Below are 22,195 nucleotides of genomic sequence, written 5' to 3' on the forward strand. Positions count from 1 at the left end.
TATCATAAAGATGGCAGGAAGGCGCTGGACGCAGGCCGCTACCAACCGGGCAACATGGAAAGCTTTGGGGGAGGCCTATGTTCAGCAGTGGACGTCCTATGGCTGAGATGATGATGAAGTTACATACCTAATTACCTACTATTTTTATTTATATTCCCCATTGTTATGGATATTGAACACAAGGCTTGCACCACAGTACATCATAGGCGCTACAAAAAATCTATACTTATAATAAATCTGTAGAGAGATCAATTCTGTACATGAAATATATTTTCAAAATAACTATCAGGGGTGATTAGTGATCGATACTGATGCCAAAAATGCAATCAGTAAAATTTTTGTCTGTCTGTCTGTCCGTTTGTATGTTCCTTATAGAAACAAAAACTACTCGACGGATTTTAACGAAACTTGGTACAATTATTCTTCACACTCCTGGGCAGGTTATAGTATACTTAGGAATTCCCACTGGAACAGGAATTAGCGGGAAAATCCTTTTGTATGAAAAATCTAAACCGCTTAAGTTACGACGCTTGAAATTTGGCATGCAGGTACCTTAGTAAACTTAAAGCTTAGTTATAACAGGATATTGCAAAATTCCCACGGGAACGCACTGGTCCGAGCTGGTCCGAAATAACGCGCACGTGAGCGGTGTCTATGTGTGCGCTTTAGTCGTGCGCACATTGCATGTAGATTGCTTTCTGTACCTATTTGCTGTGTGCTAGCGCGCTGTGATAACACTGTGTATTAGACACTGTGCGCTGTACTAACAAGGCTCGCGTGCACTTACTCAAAGCAGGATTAATAACTCAGAGTAGGTATACCCAAACAAGTGTTTTAATACGGTGCACAGTGTGTTATGAGTAGACATCGGATTATATGCATTTGCATTATTGCATATGCAAACGCATATAATGCTATTTTTATAGCGTTATTGCATATTTTGGTACTTTTTCATTGACAGTGCTTATTTTAGTATTTATACGTGTTAGACGTGTTGTACTTCGCCGCCGTCCCCACGCCAAACATCAACACATCGCCCTCGCACGCACTGCGAGAGCGCATTGAGAGCGATCCGTACCAGTGTTGCCAGTCGGGTCTTGTCAGAAATTACCAGAAATATAAAAAAATGTAACCTTTTTGAATAAAAAGTAACCTTCATACGGGGGGGGGGGGGGGGGGGTTGCGGAGCGAAAATGAATGACCATTCCATGAAGACCGAAAAGTGACCGGTCGTATAAAAACGTTTCCTGGATTTGCGTTTTATTATCGAAAAACATTCGCTAAAATTCATTTTTTTTAACAAACAATAAATCAAATTCATGTTTAAATGCAGTTTATGACATAATTTTTAAATTGTCACTATTAATATTTTTTACTATATTTATATTGTCACAAAAATTAATATATTTATATTGTCACAAGAATTACAACCAATAAGTACCTATATAATTAATTAATTATGTATTGTGAAAATAAAGTTAATTCTAATAATGTTTTTTTGATTTGTGCATATTTTGTGCATATTTCGCCCTTTTTTAGTGCATATTTGCATGCATATTTTGGCATTTTGATAGTGCATATAATCCGATGTCTAGTTATGAGACTATAATCGGACATTCTCATTAATTTGATGAACCGTATAGAGCTCAGTTATACAAAAATGATAGTAAAACTCCTGTTTGAAAATTCCACGTAGTTTTCGCGGTATAAAAAATCAAAGTGGCCTATTTTTTTTTACTTCAAAATTATGCAAAAATATTCTTACTCGTTAACTAATAACATTTAATTCAGAAATGTTACAATACTTTATAGAGCTCTTAAAACTACACGTAATAAGCGTATTAAGTGCTTCGTAAACGCATTCAGTTAATTTAGGAAAAATGATTTTTGTGATTTCTGTTTATATATTTTTTTCCATTATACCATGATTTAAGCAAACATATTTAATTGCAAGTTATAGTCTGATATGTATTCTAGTTCCAATAAAAAAATCAGCTTTAAATTCCGTGGTTTATTCCTTAAAAGAAAATATTAAAAGTGACTTTAGATGAAGTAACTGCTTGCTTCTGAAATACATACAGTGTGAGTCACGTTAAAGTGTACATATGAAAATAGATGAAACTAGACCCATTTTTATCGACAAAAAAGAGGTCAAAAATTTTTTGAGATTTTTTTTTTAATTTTTTATAGAATTTTTTTTCTTCCAATTACTTATTATAAAGAAAACTGAATAACTTTTAAACTAAGCGGTATATCCTGATAAAATAAAAACAGTAATAATGCTAAATAACAGGCGATACTAAAAAAATACATAAAATACACAAAAAAGGCCAACAAATAATAAAAAATGATACTTTTTGAAAAAAATCGGCTTTTAAATTCGTGTTTTTTTGGTTATTTGATAAATTTCTCCAAAAAATGCCCCTATAACTGGTGGTTTTTATTACTTTTTATTATTCTCTATCGTATTACCTTCTTAAAAACAAAAATCGCATGTCTCTATCCCTATCACAACGTTATCAATGATCGTTTGAACAAAGGCCTGCCACAACATTATTCTCCGCTACAGGTAGAGACAATTTTAATTTTAACTAAAATGGTTATTTTACTTCGAAATCTTTTGTTTTTATTTGAAATCTAACTTGTCTTTATCAAAATTACAAATCTAGAGCCATTTTCAGTTTCGTTGTTAACGAAGCGTTGAATGGCGCGCCCGGAGAGGCTTAGTTCAAACGATCATTGCAAACGTTGTGATAGGGATAGAGACATGCGATTTTTGTTTTTAAGAAGGTAATACGATAGAGAATAATACAAAGTAATAAAAACCACCGGTTATAGGGGAATTTTTTGGGGAAATTTATCAAATAACCAAAAAAACACGATTTTTCAAAGCATATTTTTTTCAAAAAGTATCATTTTTTATTATTTGTTGGCCTTTTTTGTGTATTTTATGTATTTTTTTAGTATCGCCTGTTATTAAGCATTATTACTGTTTTAATTTTATCAGGATATACAACTTAGTTTAAAAGTTATTACGTTTTCTTTACAATAAGTAATTGGAAGAAAAAAAATTATATAAAAAATTAAAAAAAAATCTCAAAAATTTTTTGACCTCTTTTTCGTCGATAAAAATAGGTCTAGTTTCATCTATTTTCATATGTACACTTTAACGTGACTCACACTGTATATTGTGGTGACGACGGACAACTACGAAACCCTACACTGCGCGTGGCACGACACGCACTTGGCCAATTTTTATTTATTTACTGTATTTTGACGTTCATAAGTGCCACTTGTGGTCTAAATTGAATAAAATATTTTTAATTTTGATTTTGATTGACAGTTTGAAATAAAACAGTGTTTTTTCCCAAGTTTTAAAACATAGCGACGCCTTACCCTACAAATAATAAAAAGTAAAAAAACTAAAATCCAACTAGCTACGACAAAAAACAACGCTGAACAAGTATAAAACAAGATTTTCAGAATACTGAACTGAACAAAGTTGCTAATGTACTTAGTTGCATTAGTAATTTTCATGTTTGGAAAGGCGTAGTCACACGTATTACACCTACCGTAGCACTTTGACAACGTGTGACTGCGGTTTTCCAAACATGAAAATTACTATGCAACTACATTAGCAACTTTGTTCAGTTCAGTATTCTGAAAATCTTGTTTTATACTTTTTCAGCGTCGTTTTTTGTCGTAGTTGGGTTTTAGTTTTTTTTGACGCGCTCAAAAAAAACACATTCAGCCCTCAGTAGTTCCTGAGATTAACTCTTCAGCTTTACAATATTAGTTTATAGAAGTATAGATACAGCTGCAATATGGACTTGTATTTTGTCTTTTTTTTTTTCAGGTACGACATAGGGAACGAAACGAAACCGGCGAAGACATCAAAATGGGCCGAAAACGTGATGCACCTGATATGGATGAACGATACTGAGAGTGAGTTACCAATTGTAGAGTAAAAAGAATCAAGCCCCGATTGCGCTAATTAGTCTCCAACTCGTTTGCGTTTCATCTCCAGTCGCGCTCCATTTTCATTCCAGCTGACGTGCAATTCGGTACCTCGGTAAAGTTCACGCGCAAACAAAGAACAACGGATTTATGCACTTTCCATTAAAAATCCGTACAACTTATTTTTTAAACTAATAAACATAGCAAATGTTCGTGAAGCGTTTGAGAGAAAGTTGCTTTCTGTCAGCTTTTATGTAAGGCGCAATTGCACTCCGATAACATTTCAACTACGTTAAAAACTAGCTGTCAAAACGATACGGATTTGTCGAAATTGCTGATTTTCATTCGTGGTCCAGTTGCGTTGCAGTTGAAATTTTTTTACCGCAATCGGAGCCCTCTCTTTAACTGCGCATCTGGCGGCCGTGACCTCACATCAACGCACTGCTACGTGTCGCATTCCAACGAGGTGCGCAGTTAGCTCGCTAGGGTGTTTCTGGGACGTTAAAAATGCTTTAGATTTGTATGCTCTATCACGTCATAATGTCCCTTCTGTGCCGCTCCCGTACCTCAGGCATTGACTGAGTTAAGCGCTAAATCTACTACATATCATATAATAAGGTACTTGATACAAATAAAGCCTACGTTCTAATAAGGCCTATACATCAGAAAACACAGATAAATAAATCCAACCGGGATAATACTTCAAGGACACGTACTCATATGCCCTACAACCCGATAGAGTGCAAGAGCGTCCCGATCCACGATCCCAGCACCAATTGGCACGCGTTCTTCTAAGGTGGTGGGTGATTTCGTGCTCTCTTATAAAAATCTGGCGATTTCATCTTAAATTTTCGGTAAAATGACGCTGTTTTAGATTAAGCTTTTCTTAGTAATCGTTTCTAAATATTTCTTACTAGCTAATAATTACCTTAATTTGTACTACTGGCTATAGATGCATTATTTGTAAATTTTTAAAGACAACAAGAGCGAGATATCTAATAAGGCCTAGGCCTTATTTCAGCATGGTAGGCCATATTAGATACTTATGTCAACACCTGATTACGGACAAATTCATTAAACTAAATGAGTCAAAGAGTAACTAAATATTTATTTAATAAGAATGTTACTAACAGCACAGAAAAGAAAAAGAAAACAGAGTCGAAAAAAATTACAAAACCTGTAAAAAAAAAGAAACAAAATACAAAACCAATAAAAAATAAGAAAAAAGCCAAGCTAAAGGAGAGGAGAATAAGAGCTGGTATTATCATGCCTGTCTCGAAGACAATGTAGCAGATATGCGACCATAAAGGACTGCTTTTGGTGGTATCACAAAGATTGTGTAGGAGTTCGTAAAGATGATTCAGAAGCCTTTTTGTCCCCTGGTTCTAACAAATCTCATTTTGTTTACAAAAAATCAAGACTAAATGATGTTCCTAAACTGATTTATTTAAAAGATTTTATGTGTAGGCCTTATTCGAACACGGTGTTTTAATAAGCCCTATACAAAAAAAATAATTTGTTTGTTTTTGATATTTTTTTTTATAATTTAACGTAAATGCGCCTATTACCGCCAGTTTAAGCTCACTTCGGATAAACGTTAGAAAATTAGGTATAAGACGTGGTGATAGAAAGGACACTTTAATTTATTTATAACAATGATGAAGTAATCTTTGAATTCAAGTAGTAAAAATGAGTACTCAATCACACAATAATTAATAAATAGCAATTTAATCTGAAAAAGCAGTTGTTTCTATTACCGACCTATAGACGAGGTGTGTTTCTATTAACGTTTTTTCTGTTTCTATTACCGACCGCTAAGAATATTGCTCTTCAATTGGGTATATTCCAAGAGGCACGGGTTCGATTCCCGCTCGGAGGCTCGGTAACCACTTGATTTTTTGACGTTAAATTTGTTTTGCTTTTAGTTTTAGTTAAATTTGTGTTTTTTTTTTTCAAGTCAATTTTTTTTTTTATAATTATTAAAAGAGAAAAGGCACGCTTCTCGAAAATAAAAATAAATAAATCAAGCAAAAATAGTAGAATAATAAATTCCTCTATTATACTTGATTACGCGGTACCCGGTGTTCTAGTGAGTAGTGGGGGTCATTATTTAAACTATATTTGAGTTTTAATAAAATTAAATATTCATTTAATTTTTTATTTTTAATTTGACTATAATTTTCAATTAGTTTTTAACTTATATTTTTGATTTTAATTGTGTGTAATTGTGTATTTTAATTTAAACAATGGACACTGTCTGTATAATTATTTTAAATATTTTTTTTATTATTCAAAAGATCTTAAAAAGTTACATAGTAGTTGTGATAACGCATGATTGGTTTGGTGTCATGTCATAAATGTTAGTTATATACAAAATACAGGCTTATAAGTCTTCACAGGTGGCGTTATAGTTATGAGGCGGTAATAGAATTAAGTATGAACATTACTTTATTCTATTAGCGACCGTAAAAAAAAAACAGTAACCAGCTAAAATATCTACTTTAATGAAGACGTGATCAGTGAAGTATCATTTTTATTAGATTTTATTTTATATCAAATAGGTACTAATTAGAATTTAACAGGTTTTTATAAAATCTATTGTCATACATTATTAGAGATATTCTTTAATGTTCAATGCAGATTTATGCCAAACCTATGACAATTAACGTAAGGCGTTAATTGATTTAATTATGTGAAATATTCTTATGAATCGATCAAGACAACAAAATTGAGGTTAAATGCGTAGTTAAAGATACAAATACTAAAATAAAAAACTTTATCAAAATTCTAACAACGCCATGGGTCGTTATTAGGAACCAAATTATGAAAAGTGTTTCTATTACCGCCCTTATTTAAAATTGTATTTAAGCCACAAAAATACAGCGAGAGGGCTATATTGAGGGTTTATTAAGGAAACTAAAGTACGAATTAATATTGTTATGCAAAAACATGTTGGTATACTCATTTTAAATGTGTTAAAATCGCTAATTAATAACAAGGTGCACCTTAAGTAGCTGGGAGCGCGTCAGTATGAAAAGTGCGTCCGTTGCGGGCGCGTCCCATATAATGTCAAATAACTCCGTTTACTGGTTATTTACGAACACAAACTTTAATCGTTTTGATAGTCAATAAACATATCTAGATATTTTTAAGTAACGTGTTTTCTGGAACCTCTTATTATGTATTTTATGAAGGAAAGAAAAATAGGGCGGTAATAGAATACAAATTTTGGGGGGTCGTTAATAGGCGCACTTACGTTAAGTAAGGAATCATTACTTTGTTACTATGAATATTTAATTTTATCTATAATGGCAATGCCAGATTTTGTATGGAAGGTGGCGTCTTTTTTTTTTCGCGCGGCCATCGACCAAACTTTGTTTTTTGATTACAAAATAGTGTAATAAACCAAACTTACTATGGCATGTATACCTCTAAACTCAGTCTGAACTAAGTTACGAGCATTAGAAGTTTGATGATTTTCATACTAGATTTGCTTTTTGTGCGCAAGTTTTGTAAGAAATTGCAACAAAATATTGCGCTATTTTTTATTGCGCTGATTCTGCTCCATACTGATGTCTGGAGCCTTTAATGGATGGTATTGTTTGTTTACACATACAATCTCACTATTTTGTTGTAATTTCTTACAAAACTTTGCGCGCAAAAAGCAAATCTAGTATGAAAATCATAAAACTTCTAATGCTCGTAACTCAGTTCAGACTGAGTTTAGAGGTATACATGCCATAGTAAGTTTGGTTTATTACATTATTTTGTAATCAAAAAACAAAGTATGGTCGATGGCCGCGCGAAAAAAAAAAGACGCCAATTTCCGGCATTGTCTTTTATGTATTATTCTTAATAAGTGGAATTTAAGTTTATGTAGAAATATACAGTATATTTCTGTTTACTTGGTATGTAAAATATTGATAACACAAACAAATCGACGTGTTTAATGTTAATATAAGACCGCATTTTGTTAAATGGGTCATTCCATAAAAATCTGTATATTTTCGACGTCATTTTGTCCGTAACTTTTTTAAGAAGCTTTTGAATACTTTATTAGTGTAAATTATTGTTTATTAATTAATTATGTTATGTCTAAAAGGGCCAGTCACTTTATGCTTTATTTTAGGAGAAATTATAATTTTCAATTTTTTCATACTACATTACTCCTATATGACTTCTAATAAAGTATAAAACTTTTAACTTTAACATTTATAGATAAGTTAATACACATAATGTAGTTGTTTTGTTATTATCACTATATAAAAAACATCATTCCCTAACTAGTAATTTAGTCCCAAGTGCCGTTTAAAGCTAGGGCCTGACGCTCTAGGGACTGACGATTTGGAGTAAAACTTAACACAAATGCAGATTAACTTTATATTATAAGATGCTTAATACGATGTGCCGAAAATAGCCAAAAAACTACACGTAAATACTATTAAATTATATACTATTTCCTATTATAATCAGTAAAGCTACTCAACTAGGGACTGACGAAGTGACTGGATTAACACATGTTTCGGTAACATCTGGCACATTTGCACTAATTAAAAAAACGGCTACCGCAAAGCCAGTATGGTCTGAGGATAACTTCGTATCGTACTTTAAACTCAACTAAATGTCATTCACTCTAAATACATGGGTCATTCCACAAAAATATGTCAACTCTTAGTCCGCGCCACATTTCACATGAAATATTTGTTAATATTTTATTCCAAAATTGTTAAATAACAGCTCGCAATGTGCATTATTCATCACCCATTTATATTTTTTGAAACTATTTTTAAAACATCTTAAATTCCTTTTGAATGACCCAAAACGTCATTCCCTAGGCATGTCCGTACTCCAAAAGTTTGTGTTTTGGGACCCACAGTTATAAAAACATCAACATTATCCTTTGTTTTAATTAACGAATAATCTATATAAATGTATATTACACCAAATTCTATTAATATTTTGCGGTTGCAATTAACAATAATTTGATTTTCTTTAGTTTAAAAAGAGTCTACAGCTTTTAGCGTCATTCCCTCGCCACGCACTGGTTTTATAATTTTGCGCTTTATTATGTATTTAGAGTGAATGCCATTTAGTTGAGTTTAAAGTACGATACGAAGTTATCTTCAGACCATACTTTCTTTGCGGTAGCCGTTTTTTGAATTAGTGCAAACGTGCCAGTTGTTGCGGAAACATGTGTTAATCCAGTCACTTCGTCAGTCCCTAGTTGAGTAGCTTTATTGATTACAATAAGAAATTGTATATAATTTAATTAGTATTTACGTGTGGTTTTTTGGCTATTTTCGGCACATCGTATTAAGCATCTTATAATATAAAGTTAATCTGCATTTGTGTTAAGTTTTACTCCAAATCGTCAGTTCCTAGAGCGTCAGGCCCTAGCTTTAAACGGCACTTGGGACTAAATTACTAGTTAGGGAATGATGTTTTTTATATAGTGATAATAACAAAACAACTATATTATGTATATTAACTTATCTATAAATGTTAAGGTTATAAGTTTTATACTTTATTAGAAGTCATATAGGAGTAATGTAGTATGAAAAAATTGAAAATTATTGTTAAAAACGATGGTGGACTGTATTATCGAGAGGCCTGCCGGTGGTGATTGTGGTATGCCACTAGAATCAAGGAAACTCCAAAAAAGGGCCAAAACAGTAGGTATATTGCAGCTTTGCAGCTCAAAACATTAACACACGAGAGTGTACAAACAGCAACTTCAAAAATCCATAAAACAATATTAAAAAAAAGTAAAAAACCATAAACAATTATCAAAAAGGATTGCTGGCCAAACTGCCAGCAACATCCTCCACCCCCCTGGCAGAGCCGATTTAGTCAGGAGGGGGACTGGATGGTAGTTTGACCAGCTTGGTGACTGGTCGCCGCAGAATTCCGCCGGGAGTGGTGACCTCTGTGACGCGGATTATTCCGTCCTTGCCGGGGTGGACCGCAGATATTCTGCCTCGAGGCCATGTTCCCCGCGGGAGATTACCGTCCGCGATAAGGACGAGGTCACCAACTCGGAAATTCTGCGACGAAGAACCTTTGGGCGACCTTCTAGGAGCGATTAGAGGAAGGTACTCTTTGACCCAACGCTGCCAAAATAGTTCAGCGAGGCGTTGAGACTTCTTCCAATCACTCCTACTGAGCAGGTCCCCGGCATCAGTCTTGATGGGATGATACGGTGACGATGAACCGATGAGAAAATGAAACGGCGTTAGTGATTCGGGAGCGTGAGGTTCGCTGGACGCGTGGGTAAGCGGTCTGCTGTTCACCAGTGCTTCTGCTTCATGAAGAGCGGTGCATAGAAGCTCGTCTTTGGGCACTTGCTCTGCCAGCATGGCTTTCAGCGCCGTCTTCACTGTTCGAACCATCCGTTCCCACGCTCCCCCCATATTAGGAGCTGAAGGGGGTATGAACTGCCAGGAAATATGTTGGTTAGCACATTCGTCTCCGAAACACTGCTGGTAGCTTGCAAGAAGTAGATTATTAGCCCCAACGAAGGCAGTCCCATTATCTGACAATATCTTGCATGGGGTACCTCTTCGAGCGACAAATCGTCGCAGGCACATGACTGCAGCGTCCGCTGAGAGGCTGTGTACAATCTCCAGATGAATGGCTCGGGTAGTAAGACACGTGAAGAGGGCAACGTATCTTTTTTCTCGTCGTCTTCCCACTGCGACTATCATCGGCCCCATGTAGTCTAGTCCCACAAATGTAAATGGGCGCCGATGATGAGCCAGACGCTCCGGCGGCAAGTCTCCCATCGGTGGTGGAACCGGACTCGCGCGACGAATTGTGCAGATAGTACAACGCAGAGCTATGGAGCGGATTGTGTTTCGCAGTCGCAAAATCCAGTAACGTTGGCGTATCTCGTTCACCACAAGTTCATTCAGTCCGTGAGCAGCTTTTTTATGATAGTGTGTTACAAGGAGGCGAGCGGTGTGGTGACGACCATCCAATATTATCGGTCTCTTAGTGAACGAGGGCATATCAGGCGTGGCAGAGACTCTTCCATTCATTCGGAGTAGGCCTTCAGAATCGAGCGTGGGAGTCAAACGAAGAAGACGGCTGCTTCTGTTGACTGCTTGACGTCGGCGAATCGACCTCAATTCTTCTGAGAAGGACTCTTCTTGACATTGACGAATGATGTGAACCTCTGCCGTGTATAAATCCTCGTCGCTGAGCAATGGTAGAGACGATAATGAATGCGCTGGATGACTATTATGAGCGCGCGAGGATGAAGAGAAACGTGTAGCCAAATTATGTGACCCCAATTTTGAATTTATGCGATTGCGGAGGATTTTGATATACTGATGCGCGCGGGCGGTTGCACGCACCATCCGCAACCAACTGCTAAATCGCGAAGGGTCCGCCGCCAATGTAAACGAAATAGGCGTTGGCGTGTGAGAATTTTGATCGTCTAAGGCATGAATGTGTATGTACTCTGCCTTAACCCTTATTCAAATAAAGGTAGATATATTACCACTTCGTTTACTTTTAAAAAAGGATCCTAATTTGCGATATGGTGATACTTAAAGATATCGTGGTCACTTATTTATATTTTTAAATATATTTTTTTACTTATCTATGCCATCTTACAACTTTTCAACGTCATTTGTCACTGTCAGGTAATGTCAAAGTCAACCAAACGGTTTTGGTGTAAAAAATTTCAAGTTTTTAGCGCGCGTTTTTGGTATTTTTGAAACTTTGTTCAACGAAAATTCTGATAAGTGTTTTTTCGATTCAAAATCCTAAACTATAACATTTATTGTATAGTCTCACTTATAGGCAGTGTCTGCAATTGATTTATTCATATAGTTTAGACATTTTAAAGAAGTGGTAAATAGTTTACCACTGTCCGATCCCGTCTTGACAAAAGTTTGATGATATATAAAAATAACTGTTGTTTTTTGTATGTGCACAAATAAAACTAAATAAATATTTGGAGAAATTTTAAGTTATTTTGATAACTGTTTACGTAACGTTTTGACATTACGTAATTAGTGAATTTATTGTTAGTTTCAGACTCAAGGTAAGCATAATAATTGTAAGCATAATGACCAATATTAATAATAATTATTTTTATAAAAACAATATTATTTCATTCCCAAAAATTTAATAAAATATAGGTAGAACCAAGAGGAAGTCACTAGTCAAGAACCAAAAATAAACCAAAACGGACAATGGTAACTATTTTACCACCAACATTGAATAATTTGTAGTCATGAATGGATAATGGTAAATTATTTACCACCCAAAAAACTACCCCTTCCCCTATTTTTTAATAAATTTTGATCAAGAATATGAAATAAGTGACCCACAATTACCCAAAATCCACTTCAACTTTGTAAAAAAAATGCATACCAGCTCGCATTTGAATAAGGGTTAAACTCCCGTCCGAAATCATTCTGAGTTAAACTAACGGGTGGCAAAGTCTCCGAGGGCCAAGTTTCTTGACTCTTAAGGAGGAAACTAGGACCGTTAACCCATCGAGAGGAGACTGCAGAACTCATTCGAGTAGCTTCGTCCGCGACGTTTAAACTAGTCGGAACCCACCGCCATTCACAGACCTCAGTGATTTCGGATATTTCTCCTACACGGTTGGCAACAAAGGGTTTTAATGAGCGGGCTTCAGCTCTTAGCCAACCAAGAACGTTCATTGAATCTATCCAAAATACACGCCTACATGGAGTTACATTGTGCTCCGCCAGTATAGTGGCCGCGAGACGTGCGGCCAGCAGAGCACCCTGTAGCTCCAGACGCGGCATCGAAACTGGCCTGAGTGGAGTGACCCGTGCCTTCGCTGCAATGAACGATAATTTGACTTTACCGTTTGAATCCAAAATACGCCAGTACGCGACACTCGCGTAAGCTAACTCGCTGGCATCAGCAAAGACGTGTAGCTCCAGCTCAGATTGGTCTAAGTCCGCGTTGCAATGAGACGCATAGCAACGTGGAATGTTCATATTTTCCACTAACGCGATACTGTCTAACCATGAACCCCATTCTTTTTGTTGGTCCATCGGTAAGGGTTCATCCCAAGATACTCCTGTTCGCCAACATTTTTGAAGGAGTATCCTGCTATGAACTGTCAGTGGCGAAAGAATTCCTAATGGGTCGTACAAGGACATGGCGCAAGATAAAACGGATCTTTTTGTTAATTTAGGCAATTCAGATTGCTGCGTTTTTGTTGGGCGAAATTGTAACGCATCTTGAGCTGTGTCCCAGATTAATCCTAATACACGGCAAGTTGAGGTAGCAGGAGCGAGGGGAACCACAGATGTAGGTGTCGTGGCGCAGAGCTCTGGTGGTAACAATTGAAGAGCTTCACTATTATTAGATACCCATCCCCTCATCTCAAATTCTGCTAGACTGTGCAATTCGACAATATCAGCGACAAGGCGAGCTGCGCGTTTGACGTCGTTGACACTAATGACGCAGTCATCCATGTATGTGTTTCTGATAGTGTCAGCGGCGTCAGGAAACCGAGACTCATGTTCCTGTGCATTTTTGCGCAAAATGTAAATGGCAGTGCAAGGACTGGAAGTGGCACCAAAAATCATAGAGGTCATTTTATATTCCTTGACGGGACCTTCACAGTCCGCATCTCTCCATAAAAACCGTTGCATGTCCTGGTCCCGTTCTATTATCTTCACCTGTGGAAACATTTCCTTTATGTCTCCTATCATTGCTATACGTCCTTCACGCCAACGAAATAGAATTCCTAGAAGGGAAGGCAATAGATCGGGCCCGGGCAATAATAACGAGTTGAGGCTGACTCCATCTGTTCGAGCAGCTGCATCGTGTACCACGCGGATTTTCTTTTTTTGTGGATGGAAAACCGCAAAATGAGGGAGGTACCAGAACCTACAATTATTCTTTACAAGTGACTGGTACGTATCGTCGCACTCTTTAGCATAACCTTTGTCAATAATATCGGTAATAAAGGACATTGTCAGAAACCGCCTAAAAACCGCCCAAAAACATTAACCCATCATAATTATTTTCTATTTTTTTTAATACATTAAGCACCCTTTCATTCTAATGGACACTTAAGCATTGAAAAATTAAATAAATAAGTCTTTTAACGTTTATTCTATAATACTATTACAACTTCCGGACGTTTTGGTGCGTGGCATGGTCTAAATCCTATCAAGTTCCATAATTTTTGCCGATAAAATCTGTACGAGGCATTACCGTACTTTATTGCTGGGAGTCCATGTATAGTGATGTTCCTGCGGCCAACATAGACAATAAAATATCGATTTTGAAAATAAAATAAATCGATTAAACGTGAACGTCAGAATGGCGGGTGTATGGTCACAGAAATGAATAATATAAATATGAATTTTTAATACCTGAGGTGTACCTTTATGTACCTTTAGTTATTAATTTTGTACTTCCCTAATACGGGAACAATTTAAATTACAAAATGAGCCGCCAACCTGATATCAGGTTGGCGGGTGTATGCTGAAATTGGACGAAACAGGTAAGTTATGGTTTTCTTATATTTACCATTATTTAGTACCTCAAATGTACCTCACAAATATATTATGATAAACCAAATGCGACGAATAATTAACGAGAAAATTGATACGAAAAATTTGATGTCCACCATTTTTTTGATGGCCACCATTTCTTTTAACAAGTTAGAAAGTTGACACTGACACAGATAATACATACCATTCAGATATTTTTTAAGTCTGTTTTTTATGGCATGCACACTTGTGCATTTGCCAATGCCAATACTTTCCTAAAATCTAAAGTATTGATAGTAGCGCCCTGCTGTAAATGTCATAGGGATGTTGACTGGGTAATGAAATCTAAATTCTATTCAGTCCGTCAGACAGATAATAAAAATATTTTGGAGACATTTTTTTTCATAATCTAATAATTACAGTATTATATTGAGTTGAAATGTCGCGTGACGTCACTTTTGAGTAAAAAATCTACTCAAGCGTGACGTAACGCGCCAATTCAACTCGATGTAGGACTGTTATTATTTAATTATGAAAGAAAATAAAAAATATGAGTTTAATATTTTCTAATATCTGTCTGACGGACAAATAATTGAAATTTTGTCATTTAGACTATTGGAACTATTATTCGTGACATCGTATTCGTCTTCTTCTTCTAATTTTATTGTCTTTTCTCCTTCGTCTTCTATTCTTATTCTTTTTCCCATGGTTCTTCTCATTATTATTATTATCTTCTTCTGTCTTCATTTCTTGTTTTTTTTTGTCTTATTTCTTCTTCTTTTATCTTCTGTATATTATTATTTTCTTTTTTCTTCGTTTTCTTTTATTTTTTCTTGTTTCTTCTTCTTGATATAATATCTTTATGATAAGAAGAAAGATAAGAAGAATAAAAATAGTAAAAACAAAATACAGACAGAATAAATGAATGAAGAATAAGACAAAAAAAGGATAAAAAGAAATAAAATATGAGAAGATAAAAGAAAAAAAATAATAAGAAGAAATAAGACGAAAAAAAAAACAAAGAAAATTAATTTTATTATGTATCCAACTTATAACGTATTACTTCATTCAGAGCTTCCTCGTTGTGGATAAAAAAAAATACTAGAAAACGATTCTAAGAACTCCACTTGCATTTTAGTCGGCCGCTTGGTGTAGTGTTTCGAAACGGACTACTATTCCGGAGGTTGCGGGTTCGATTATCGCACATTACAAACAAATTGTATGCATGAACATTTATATTTTGTTTGTATTGGACTGGGTGTTTTCTATGTATACAACGTGTCCCAAAATTCAAGGATAAGCCGGCGCCGCAGGATGGACATAGTCATGACTACTTTAGGAAAAATAAGAAAAAAATCTATCTCAATTATTTTTTAAGTTACACAATAAATTATGAAATTCGTCGAAAATTGACACCCCTTATGATATTTTACATTACCACGACTACAATTTTTCAAATACTTCTGTTTTTTTGTTTGTATTGGCAACTTAAGTAGTGCTGCTGTCCACTCCAATTCTTAAAACCCCCAGAATCCTTGCAGTTTTTACACAAAAGTTAATCAAAATATGATATTTCCTTAAAATTTTGAACGATTTTTACTTTCACTCCACTTTGACTCGTCGTTTTGTAAAAAAACAGTATGAACACTACTGCGGCAAGTTTATTATAAAGTTGACGCAACTATCCAAGATTCCAAAATGGTATAATACTCTAAGAAAACTAGTCGCAAAAAAGATATGCGTACCATTTTTACAAGCACTTCGCTTGTTAGTAGTATGGGATAAATCATGCAACTAAATTTAAAACCAGTTCTCCTCAACCAATTGAGCTGAAATTTGGTATACTTATGTAAGTACGATGACAATGCAATATTATGGTATCATTGAGCTGGATGGAGTCTGGAGGTGGCCATAGGAACTTCTAAATGAAACGGCGGAATTGCATCTAGTTTAGGTTCGTTAGATTTGTCTTTTCAAGCACTTTGGTGCTAGATGATGTCCAGGATCCTGATGATGAAGTCAAGAGGTGGCCAGGAGCTGGCCATAGGAACTCCTTAACGAAATAGTGGAAGCTTATCGAGTTTGGGTTCATTGGATTTGTCTTCTCGGGCACTTGGGCCATAAGATTGAAAAACAACTAAAAAGTTTAAAATAAAGTTGTAATCGCGCATGGAATTTATTCCACTTTTTTTCTGTTTGCGCTACAAACTTTCGAAATTATTTGAACCTTGCATACAATTATTTTTATCGTTAAATTCTTTCGTAAAATTTCGCATTAATGCTTGTTTTTAAAAAAGTTTTTTTTTTATTATAACTTTATTTTACACTTTTTAGTTGTTTCTCAATCTCATGGTCCAAGTGCTCGGGAAGTCAAATCCAACGAACCCAAATTCGATAATCATCCGCCATTTCGATTAGGAGTTCCTTTGGCCAGCTCCTGGCCACCTCTTGACTTCATCATCAGGACCCTGGACATCATCTAGCACTAAAGTGCTCGAAAAGATATCCAACGAACCCAAACTAGATGCAATTCCGCCGTTTCGTTTAGAAGTTCCTATGGCCACCTCCAGACTCCATCCAGCTCAATGATACCATAATATTGCAATGTCATCGTACTTACATAACGGCCATTCTCAGATGAGCTAGTTTTTGCGTGTCCGGGCTGTTAAATCGTTAAAAATGACAAATTAGAGACATGCAAGTATTTTTATACGTTACTTAACAACCCCATCCAGTTGTGCATTAAATCATAGGCCTCTATTTTAAGTATTTGTGACTTAATTAATTTCATGAACCTCTGTTCTCTAATTACCGTTACGCGTCCGCACACCGACTTAATGTTAAAACTTGGCTGTAATTTTTATGTCGTATAGATTTGGTTTACTCCATTCAACATTTTAAAGAGTACAAAAGATTGTCTTACGCATAGCAAAATATCTATTCAATAGAACCATTCTGTAAATAATTAGAATTAAAAAACTGCTTGTCCGAGCGAAAGTCCTAATTCCCGTGACGTTTTCTGTTTTTGGGCACACAAGCCTAAATAATAATATTTGACACATCATTTACGCGGGCGGCGCGAGCCCTTAGTTAGTTCTAAGACCTGTTAGCAAGTAGACGTCTATTGCGTTGGCGTACCGTCGATGAATTGCGTAAGAGTATAATTACCATATCTTTGGTTTTCTATTTTTCTATTTACCATGTCCTTATTTTTATACTCGATTTTTGAAGGTAGATCCACGTTGTTAATTTAAATAGATTCAGTATTTTGGCCGTCATATGTTGTAGTAAGACAGTATTTGCATACGCTGAAGATTTTGGAAATTTTGAAGAAAAACTATCGTTTTATAATTTCCATGTACTAATTACCGTATATTTATAATCACCGTTGTATGAAATTATTACCTACAAATTGCACTCACGATTGAATAAGTATGATGATAAAATATGAAATATACCTAGACTTTCGCATAACAACTGTACGGACTTTTCTTCCAATCTGACAATCAAAATTTAAAAAAACTTTCGTTAGAGTAACCTCGAAATAGATTCGATTTCATGACGAATGTTCAGCTTCAGTTGTTGCATGGTTGTTGGATTTACGATTATATTTAACCCCTAAGGTGACCCCACAAAAAGAAGTTACCTGGAGTGAAATCGGGGCTTTCTGATGGCCAGGAGATGTCATCCCTTCATGAAACATGTCTCGTACCAGATATTTATTTTTACTATTAGTATAATTGATATTAACATCTTAAATCATTAATTATAGCCTGACCAGGAACATAAAAACCCTCGCCATGTTGCGGAAAACTAATGGTACTAATTTCTTTTAATGGCAACAGTAACTGAAAACTTCATTGACATGTCACCTTGCATGTCAGTCTATTGCTGTCAAAGTGTAAACAAACTTTATTTTAAATGTGCGCAATTGGTTTTATGAATTAAATTGCTAAAATATTTTTATAGTTGTGAAAGAAAAGTGGTTCACAATGTGTTAAAGTATTTGTCGAAGAGAAATACTAAGGGTTCGGACAATATTTTCATTGAATAATGTTCCGACAAAGGTTGTCAAATTGACTGACATGTTTATCGTATAGTACAGTCCACTATGAAAATTAGCTGTGGTTTGTTTCAACTACCTATTTTAAAATTTTTTGTCACTTTCTAAGTGTTGAATTTTATGGGATTGGGAAAGAAGTACCGAGTTTGAAGCGTTCATGAGCAGACATTGCAGTTGATTATTCAAGTTCTGAATTTGATTATTGATGAATAATAAAATAAATTCTACTAGCTCGATTGATGGTTTCATTTAATTTATTTAAATCAGGTTACCTATAATAATATTTTTTCGTTAATTTATGAAAATATCAAATTAGCCCGTAATCCTGAATCCTGATACATAAAGTTAGCCTATTAATTTAACACAGGTACGACTGTACTCAGTGTTGCACTATCAAATGCAATTGACGCGCCTCTGTGCCAGGGTTTTTATGTTCCTGGTCAGGCTATAATTCTAATATAATACCATTAACATCTATCCATAATACCTTTGCCCTAAGATGAGATTTTCCAACAGTAAGACTTACCTGGCGTGATCACATTAAGAACAAAAGAGAACAAATCAACAGACAATGGGACTTTTCAAGGCAAGAGTGTATAGGCACTTTGTACCATCCTAAACTGCATCCTACCTGATTTGTTATGCATAGAAAAAACTTCGTGATATGCAATGGGTACTGGACAGAAGAAGCTTGGAGAACAAACTATATACAAATGGATCCTAAAACCCATGTAGACATGGCATCGACTTAGCCTCGCAAATGTAGAAATACTTTAATGTTTTCAAAATAAAGTTTTAAAAATCTTGAGCTGTGCACCTTGGTTTACAAAGTCCACTGAAGTGATACCAAACGTCAAAGAGGGTGTAGAAAATCCTGTAAAGCTTACAACCAAAGACTAGACCTTCATGGAATCTATTTGCTGCATCCCTTCTAAATTCTAAGAATTCTGCATTTAGGCTCAGGAGAAAGCGAATAGCATCAATCTGAAAACCTATTGTAAAATAATCGAGGTGACAAATCATGGGATATGCTGAGCTGGAACTGTCATTATTAAAAATTCAATTTAATCTGATAAAGGGTGATGGCTGATCGCAGATAGATTAAAAAGAGGAAAAATCACTTAAATCATTAATTAATTTTTCGATATTTATGCATATCCGAAAAATCAAATGGCAATGCCAGATTTTGTATGGAAAGTGGCGTCTTTTTTTTTTCGCGCGGCCATCGACCAAACTTTGTTTTTTGATTACAAAATAGTGTAATAAACCAAACTTACTATGGCATGTATACCTCTAAACTCAGTCTGAACTGAGTTACGAGCAATAGAAGTTTGATGATTTTCATACTAGATTTGCTTTTTGTGCGCAAGTTTTGTAAGAAATTGCAACAAAATATTGCGCTATTTTTTTATTGCGCTGATTCTGCTCCATACTGATGTCTGGAGCCTTTAATGGATGATATTGTTTGTTTACACATACAATCTCACTATTTTGTTGCAATTTTTTAGCAAACTTTGCGCGCAAAAAGCAAATCTAGTATGAAAATCATCAAACTTCTTGTTAGGGATATATTAAGTCCGCTACAGAGCAATAAACACAGTGGTTGGTAGTAACATAATAAATATATTGGTATCAAAGCACACGTAGAATATTTACAATAGAGAGTTCGGCACAGCCATTACACAGCTAAAGACAACATCACATTTGAATATAAATGACAGTTCTATCATAGCGGTTCCAGCTAGCCAGCTCTACGTTATACAGCATGAAGGTGCTCATCAACACACCCCCTCAACTCATGCTTTATACAAGGCACTAGAGTACGCGCAACCCTAACCCTTTACTCAGCAAGTGATGCCTTATACGAGGCAAAGGTTTGGTGAAAATATCTGCCAGCATATTTTCAGTTGCCAAATGTTCTAAAGTTATCGACTTATTGTCACGCAGCACATCCCTTATAAAGAAATGCCTAATGTCGATGTGCTTACTTTTCGCGTGATAAACACCGTGATCTTCAGCTAGACAGATAGCAGCCAAGTTATCAGCATGCATGCTTACCTTAGACCAATGGTGAAGACCAAGTTCCTTCAGTAAGCCATTCAAATACACTGCTTCTTTCATAGCTTCCGCTAAACTTACAAATTCAGCCTCACAAGTCGACGTCGCAACGATGCGTTGCTTTTGTGATGCCCATGAGATACCTGCTCCGCCTAAAATGAAAACATAGCCGGTAAAAGATCGTCTATCTGTTTCACAGTTACCCCAATCTGCATCCGCATAACCTTGAATGCACTTACCCATCGGTTTAAATGTTAAACCCTGAGTAATCGTACCTTTTAGGTACCTAAGGATCCGCTTTGCAGCTCTCCAATGAGTTTCCTGAGGATTCTCTGAAAATTGTGCGAGTTTTGCCGTCGCGTTCGCGATATCTGGTCTAGTCGCTACGCTCAAGAACATAAGTGCCCCTATGAGTTCTCGGAACGGAAAAGACTTTCCTCCTTCATCCTTCTCTTTGCCACTCATAGCTATCTTTCCCATCTCCATTGGAGTTTGTACAGGACTACAGTCCTCCATGTTAAATCTCTTCAAAATGGTCTTTACATATCTCTCCTGTGAAATGTGATATTCATTTCCATTTTTCTTTATGTCGATCCCTAGACAAAAGGTTGCTTGGCCAAAGTCCTTTAGTTCAAACCTCTTTGCCAGTTCCTGCTTGAATTTATTTATGGTTTCTCTCTTGCGTGAAGCAATTAATATATCATCAACATAGATAACGACAAATAGGTCTGCTCCATTATTGTCACATTTATGATACATACAAGGTTCACTCACTGTTGGTCTCAAACCCATTTCTCTAAGTTTCATGTCCAGCTTCATATTCCACTGTCTTCCAGCTTGCTTGAGACCATATAACGAATTCTTCAAAAGACAGGTGTCACCCCCTGCTTTCATATTCTCAAGCATTTTCACAGCTCTTTTGCCTATTTCGCTTTTTCTGCCATCCAAGCTTATCAGCTTTTCCAAACTTTCTTTCAGCAGTTCTGGAATTCTCATATAAATATTCTCATCAAGATCTCCATTTAAATAAGCAGTATTTATATCTATCTGATTTATGTCCATGCCCATTTCAGCTGCTAAAGCAATCAATAGACGAACCGTTGCTATCCTAGCAACTGGGGCGAATGTCTTGAAGTAATCCAGACCATGTTGTTGACTATATCCTTTCGCGACAAGCCTGGCCTTCTTCTTTTCTGTTAAATCAACATTTACCTTCGTTGTTAACACATATCGACATCCAATGACATTTCGATCAGGTGGTTTCTTTACTATTTTCCATGTATCATTCTTCACTAAACTTCTTAACTCTGATAAAATTGCTTCTTCCCATTTGACTTTTTCATCACTTCCCAAAGCTTCCTTCAAAGTTGTCTCAATAGCTCCAGCAAAATCATCACAGTCACCATATTCTTCTTCCTGTGACTCACTGTCACTATTCTCTGTTTCTCTAACTTCAACCATATTAAAGATTTTTCGGGGGCGCCCAACGTGTCCTCTCTCAATCCTAGGTCTTCCAGGGCCTCTTTTCAAAGTGATATTCCAGTCAAATGTCTCATTTCTATCAGTAGTACTAGTAACTTCCGTATCTTCTGTGTTTAGTTCGTTTCTGAACGGTACATCT

General features: G+C 35.7%; 1 protein-coding gene across 1 annotated transcript in view; it reads left to right on the plus strand.

Moving 5' to 3' along the window:
* LOC135085194 (glutamyl aminopeptidase-like) overlaps positions 1-22,195 on the plus strand; it is an 84,039-nt gene that overhangs the window by 36,703 nt on the left and 25,141 nt on the right. The window contains exon 3 of the mRNA XM_063979947.1: positions 3,857-3,945. Coding sequence (XP_063836017.1) covers positions 3,857-3,945 — 89 coding nt within the window. The remainder of the gene's footprint in view (positions 1-3,856; positions 3,946-22,195) is intronic.

Source organism: Ostrinia nubilalis, chromosome 28 (genome assembly GCF_963855985.1).
Source record: "Ostrinia nubilalis chromosome 28, ilOstNubi1.1, whole genome shotgun sequence".
Lineage (NCBI taxonomy): Eukaryota > Metazoa > Arthropoda > Insecta > Lepidoptera > Crambidae > Ostrinia > Ostrinia nubilalis.